The following is a 7,149-nucleotide window of genomic DNA, read 5'->3' as shown; positions in this document are numbered from 1 at the left end:
AGTGAGGGAAGTAGCACTTCCCTACCTTAATGGGATGTTGTGAGGCTAAATCCATTAAAGATTGTGAAGTGTTCAGACACTCTGCCGATGGGGGCATATAAATTCCTCAAATAGATGATGTGATTGAGAGGGCTGCAGTAACTATTGAGTTCATAATTCACTCTTGCCAAACAGCATTTGTGAATCTCATCTTTTAAAAGATTAGTGAGATTTAAGCAGCTGAGCCTCTTGCTTCCTCAAAGTTCACAAAAGGGAAATATTAATGTTTGTGTAGACTGCAACCTAGCAGAGATGTATAACTGGACCCACTGGGTGTAAAGAAGGGTGAACATTATAGCAGGTGTATAAAATAAGCATCCCGTTACTTGACATGGATGCCTCTCTCTCTTTCCATCACATTTGTTTGAGAATTGATCAGACTGTGATGCCTAATGAACCATAGACATTTTGGCTGCAAGTAGCAGATCCTTTGCCTACAGCTCTGTGTTAGGTTTATGCAAGACTGATGTGTATTACCTATGATGCTTAATGGTGCTAGATTTCAGTGTCTATTTTCCTCAGCAAGCTGTCATCTGTGCCCGCTAGGCACAGACAATTGTGTACTATTACCTTGAATTTCACTGCAAGAAGAAAATTATGCCCGGCACTTCTAGGCCATGGTTTTGAAACAAATGCCTCAGGTCACAGCATGTTACACAAAGACCAGCTTTCCAGATCAAAGACTGATTTTTTCTAAAATAGTGGTAGCATTGGCCAGTTTACAGCTTTATTGTATGTCTGGTTGAGCAAACATCATAATAGGCTGATGGAACAACTGGGCAGCACACCAAGTTGGCCATAATCAGAGATGTGAGTTACACAAACATGCACCATGAGGTACTTCTTGCAGAAAATTGCATTAAGTAGTATATTTGGGAGAAGTTCTGCTTTTCCTTTCAGAAGAGTGTGTCCTTGTGAATCCTTTAGTACCACATCTCAACAAGAAGAATTTTAATATCTCCACTCTCTGTGAGGTACTTGAGTGGCATGAGAGGTTGAGGGGAAAAGTGAGCAAGACTAGGGGAAAGATAGGTCAGGAAGAAGAAGAGATGAGGGTCACTTGTGCAAGCAGAGGAGCTAGAGAAGGGGGAAATGACAGGGGAAGGGGACAAGAGTTGAAGAGGGGAGTCAAACCCAACAAAAATCCATCATCTCTTTGAAAGAGTCAGCAACCGCCTGCACAGGAAGGGTGGGATAGGCAGGGTTGGAGGATGGAGAGGCAGGAATTGCTGGCATGCTCTAATGGTTTGAGTGCAGACCTGGGGACTGTTCTCAGCTCTGAAACTGGTTCCTTATGGGGACTTCAAGTTACACGATCTTTCTGCCTCAGTTACGTCATCTGTAAAATGGTGATCATATTTGCCTACTTAAGAGGGCTCTTCTGAAGATTTATATTATAGGAGAACTTGTAGAGCGCTGTGGCTATGAAAGTATTATGTAGTATTCTGATTTCAGGACAATTCTTCCGCGTAAGAAATTACTCTTCAATGTAGTGATCTAATTGGCAAAGATGACTTTAAAATGTTATGGTACAATGTAACAATACACAGTTAAAAGTTGTTTATGCACATTAGGCAATAGACAAAAGTGATATCTGGGTTAATTATTAAATTCCTCCTATACCTCAGCTAGAAAATTTGAGGAGATAGGATAGGGAAATTCAGGCAAACAATCAATCTCTGAAGCAGAGAACATACCAAACATCATGGTGATGTCACACACTAGCACGTAGCATTATGGGAAAGAGTTCCTTTGTTTGTCACTCCACCCTCTTAAACTGTGGTTCCTCAGATGAAGCAAGGTCTGACTAATGCATTCTTGGGAGATATGTTCACCATTTTCATAAGATGTATTAAGTGTCTTTGCCTCATCATATTTCTGTAATTGGCTTTGTGCTATGTTTCATTAAACAGTTTTAGCTAAGCAGTCCATTTGCACAGTTTCAGCAGGGCAAAGGTTTGGGCTTGAAACCTTTAAGACCGCTAATTTTATAACTTATCAGAGCATCCAGTAATAGTGCCCACACTAACGCCAGACATCTACACTCTTCAGTCAACAAGACTGCTTCACATTTGAAATGAGGTTCAGAATGTTTCTTCCCTCCTCCCCCAAACAGTCCTTTATCCTGTTTTTATGATGGAAACACTTTAAGAAACAGCTATTCAGATGCTTGTTTATGGCCCATACTGCCACAACCTGTGCTGAAGGAGTGATCTGGGGAAGAGTGTTAGGGCTTGTCTACATCACAAAGTTGCAGCGCTGGTGAGGGGGTTACAGCGCTGCAACTTAGGAGGTGTACACATCTGCAGGGCATCACCAGCGCTGCAACTCCCTGTTTGCAGCGCTGGGCGTACTCCCGTTTTGTCTCGGGTGTAGAGGATCCAGCGCTGGTGATCCAGCGCTGGTAATCAAGTGTAGACACTTACCAGCGCTTTTCTTGACCTCTGTGGAATAAGCAGGTATCGCAGCATACCTGAGGAAGCCTCTCTGGTAATCAAGCAGGTCTCCTTGGTTTGCTCTCGCGTTCCCCAAACCCCCGAGCAAGCAGGTCTCCTTCCCTGCGGTTTGCTCTCGCGTTCCCCGAACCCCCGTGCAAGCAGGTCTCCTTCCCTGCGGTTTGCTCTCGCGTTCCCCGAATCCCCGAGCAAGCAGGTCTCCTTCCCTGCGGTTTGCAGGGGGGTTCGGGGAACGCGAGAGCAAACCGCGGCGAAGCTGGTCTCCTTCCCCGGTTTGCTCTCGCGTTCCCCGAACCCCCCTTGAAGCCGCCCAGCAGCGCTGCAGTGTGGTCACATCTAACACCACTTGCAGCGCTGGTTGCTGTAAGTGTGGCCACTCTGCAGCGCTGGCCCTATACAGCTGTACTAATACAGCTGTAACAACCAGCGCTGCAAAATTGTAGATGTAGACATACCCTTAGATAGGATTCTCCTGGCCATACGGTTTAGAAATACTCTTTGGTAGCCAAGCCATAGAACTTCTACTAGGTTGACTCTTTAGGAGGTAGTTGTTACTCTGCTGTGTCATTCAGACAGATACAACCACCATGACTCATCAAATGGGCAGGATGGTAAAGGAAAAGGATTAGAGAAGAACAGGATTGCAAGCATCTTCCTGTTTACCAATGGCTTAAAAAAAAACCCCAAACTCAAACCTCAGCAACATTATGTGTACTGGCAGTGATGCAGCTTGGCTGTGTAGCTTAAGACTTCTGGCCAAACTGACTCTGGTGCAAGCATATTTACTTTAGTGAAGTTACACTAGGGATAAATCTGGCCTCTCAAGCCTGAATGCTTGCACTGTATTGCTGAGTATGTATGGTAAGCCTTGAGAACAATATGCTGTGTTTCTGGCCATCAGCCACACCAGGGAGGTCATTTTCTTCTTGGCAATTAGTGAAGTGGTGGCATCGCAAAAGGAAGCGAATAAACTTATTCTATCCTGCATAGGTGCCCAGTTCTCACCACAGATTTCTGCTGGCTGTACTGTGGGGCCCCAGAGAGAGCTTGATTTCTACACGCAATGATTTCATTCAGGCTTATTTTGCTGGGATATTGAAAGAACTTTGGCAAAAAAAAAAAAAAAATCTTAGTTTTCCTCATACAATAAATGTGTCTCTCTTTTTTTCTCTTCCTAGGGGGTGAAATGCCAGCCTCTTTAAGAAAACTACAGCAAATGGCTCTTTATCTGGGGCTGTTAAGTGGTGGGGGATGTGCTGTGATGTATTATCTTATGCAAAGTAAGTCCTGTTGCTATTAGCAACCTTATTTCTGCCCTCTCCACATCATTCCCCTTTGTACAGTTGACAAATAAGAATAGTTCAGATTCTGATAAACATGGATTGGAGGGAAGAGCAGCAGAGCTTAAAGATTTTTATTAATCACACCTGCCAGTGCAATGTCCCTCATTTTGTAGGCTTGACTTTATTTAATTCCAATACTAGTTCTCTCTGAAGCATGGTTACTTTAGACTCAGAAGGATGTATTTAAAAACAGATGAAGGTTTCTATTCTCAATTAGATTTAAAAAATGGTTGTTGTTGGGAAATGTGGGGGACAAGGCAGGGGAACACCACTTAAATAGGGAAATGTGAACCTGTTAGAATTCTGGTCAGTTTGTATGTAATACATCCAGTTTATGGTGCTGTTCCCTCAAAATGGATCTTGTGAGGTGCTGAGCATCAGTGTGTATTGAAGACAGTCAACAGCAGTTAAGAGTGCTCAGCATGTTTCAGGATGGAGCCTTAAAAGGAAACCTAGAGAGATGATGCGGTCAATTAGGTGACAGCCAAATCTACTTGCTAGATTTAATTGGTCAAGAATTATTAACGTTATTAGTTGAAGCAATTGATTTTCTCTTTTAGTGACTTCCAGACATTTAATAGTCTGGAACCAACAGGCTTTGTTTCCATTTATTAGAATGCTGTAGTCCTCAGGGTCTTTCCCTTGTACAATAGAACCTCAGAGTTCAGAAATGGAGGTTGTTTGTAACTCTGAAATGTTTGTAACTCTAAACAAAATGTTATGGTTGTTCTTTCAAAAGTTTACAACTGAACATTGACTTAATACAGCTTTGAAACTTTACTATGCAGAAGAAAAATGCTGCTTTTAAACAAACAATATTAATTTAAATGAAACAAGCACAGAAAGTTTCCTTACCTTGAGTGTTTTTTTTTTTAAACTTGTCTTTTTTTAGTAGTTTACATTTAACACAATACTGTACTGTATTTGCCTTTTTTGGTCTCTGCTGCCACCTGATTGTGTACTTCCAGTCAGGGCCAGCTCTAGCAATTTCGCCGCCGCGGGGGGCGCTCTGCAGCTTGCCGGTCCTGCGGCTCCGGTGGAGCTCCCGCAGGCGTGCCTGCGGGGGTCCGATGGTCCCGCGGCTCCCGGTGGATCTCCCGCAGGCATGCCTGCAGATGCTCCACTGGAGCCGCGGGACCAGTGGACCCTCCGCAGGCACACCTGCGGGAGCTCCACCGGAGCCGCCTGCCCCGCCCCCCGCAGCATGCCGCCCCAAGCACGCGCTTGGTGCTCTGTGGCCTGGAGCCAGCCCTGCTTCCAGTTCCAAATGAGGTGTGTAGTTGACCGGTCCATTCATAATTCTGAGGTTGTACTGTAGTTACTATCAGTTTATATTGCTTTTTGCCTAGCCTTGATCCTGAGGACATTTGCAGGAAAGGTGACCAAACTCCTTTCTGAAGCCCTCAGGAGTTGTGAAACCTTCCCTTTGACATATTTTAATAACAAATTGGATGACATTGGAAAGCCATCTTGTATTTCAGACAACTCATGCACTTGAGTTCTGAACTGAAGCTCAGGCAGACTGATAAGCCTGACGTGTTTTAAAAGAGAGAGGCTGGATTTAACAGGGATATTAGCATTTTCTCTTAACATCCCTTGAAATAGGTTTACTTTCATTAGCAGAGTGAGTGAAAACATCTTCTTATTTTCCCAAATTGTTTAGCTAAACAATACAATTAATTTATGTGGCTATTGATCATCACTGAACCCATTGTCTGGTGAAATGTTCAAGTGAAATATGCATAGCCTATTAAGGACCATTGCTTTGGTGTGATATTGATAGCCACATAATGTTTTTGATATTTTGATTACAGGCCAATTGGGCTTTTAGTTACTAAAGTACAGCCTTTAATGAGAGTTACCCTCTTCATTAGCTTCAAACGAAAACAGAAGCTACTACTTTGACTCACGAGCTAATACAGTTTCATCTCTCTAACCTTAAAGGCTTGTTAACCCAGGAGAACTAAGCACCAGTGCCAATCATGTGGATTCAATGAAGTTCTGCTTCCCCTTCCTCATCTTCATGTGTACAGCCAAGATGACTGAAGCACAGGGAAGTCCTGGGACTTCCTCCATGTTGTACATTGAATAGCTGAGTAGCTATTCAATCTAGGATCCTCTGACTTCTCCCTTTGCTGTACCCAGTGGTTTACATCACTTCCTTGTATATCTGCTATGTATAACTGTTCCTGTTCTGGACCTTTTCTACAGAGATTCTCTTTGCTTCGTCAGAGCCCTGAAGACAGTGCCAGGGAGAAAACAACCCAACTACTTCCACTGCTCCCACCATTTAAGTTTTGTGTCATGCTGAAATAGTTTCAGACACAATCATCAGGAAGTTTCTTGTCACTACAAGCAACTGAGCTCCAATTTCAGGCTCTCTGTGAGGAGATAAACAGTAGTCCTTATAGCCAACTGTTGTGCCCTTTAGAAACCCCTGCTCTGGGTTCATGCTATAGATATCTAAGTTCACACACATTTAGGCATTTTATGTTAATACTTCAGGCAATATATTCATAAGATACCACTGTCTACTATGCACAGCTGAGAAAGGTGGTATCTTATGAAGGGGGTGAAGGGGGACTGGCTGCAGCTTCCTGATTCAGAGTCTGCTTCTATGCTGGGGATGGCCCCTAAGTATTGAAAGCAACCTGGCTGGCTGCTATCCATGGCCCTCAGAGACTGTCCTCCCTCAGAAAATGGCCAGCTGCAGCCCTCATTAGTGGCTATGGGAGAACTTGGGCTAGAAATCAGCAAAGCTGCCTCTTTGTCAGCTGGGGACAGCTGTTAACCCCGTTGCACTCCTAGAGCAATATAAAGAGGTGGACAAACAAAAGATTGGGTCCTCTGTTTTAAATCTAAGGTGGGAACTAGATATTCAGGGTGGGATTTTCAGAAGTATTCAGTGTTAGTCTAACCCTCTTCTCATTAAAGTCAGTGGGAATGAAGTTAGGCCAGAGCGGAGAACATCTGAAAATCCTGCTCTCAGCATGCGCAGCTTGAAAAGTTTGCTTCAAGATTTTTCTAGCACTAGAAGGCCCACTAGTTCTCTCCCCCCCCCCCCCCGACAGCTCTATTTTATACATTGGTCACCATTGGAAAGAATATTTTCCAGTTATCACCTCAGCTGCAACACTATTTCTCTGTATTTCCTTGCTGTGATACTTCACATGCTGTGATGCAGTAGCTGGAAGCACATTGATTTTGATGGCGACAACTGTATATGTTTCATGATACCCTTTTAAAGTTAATGTTTCCTCCACTTGGGTTTTAGCTTTAGGGACTTTTGCTTAAACCTTGCTTAATCCTAT

General features: G+C 43.6%; 1 protein-coding gene across 2 annotated transcripts in view; it reads left to right on the top strand.

Moving 5' to 3' along the window:
- Positions 1–3,270: 3,270 nt before the first annotated feature.
- The window catches only part of LOC115646015 (cytochrome c oxidase assembly factor 1 homolog), a 70,000-nt gene continuing 66,121 nt past the window's right edge, over positions 3,271–7,149 (top strand). The window contains exons 1-2 of one of the 2 annotated variants that reach the window (XM_030551411.1): positions 3,271–3,356; positions 3,674–3,775. In XM_030551411.1, the coding sequence (XP_030407271.1) occupies positions 3,350–3,356; positions 3,674–3,775 (109 nt within the window). In that variant the 5' untranslated portion in view covers positions 3,271–3,349. The remainder of the gene's footprint in view (positions 3,357–3,673; positions 3,776–7,149) is intronic. The other variant, XM_030551413.1, reaches the window with a different exon arrangement.

Source organism: Gopherus evgoodei, chromosome 2 (assembly GCF_007399415.2).
Source record: "Gopherus evgoodei ecotype Sinaloan lineage chromosome 2, rGopEvg1_v1.p, whole genome shotgun sequence".
NCBI classification, from domain to species: domain Eukaryota; kingdom Metazoa; phylum Chordata; order Testudines; family Testudinidae; genus Gopherus; species Gopherus evgoodei.
This window is presented reverse-complemented; position numbering and strand designations above follow the sequence as displayed.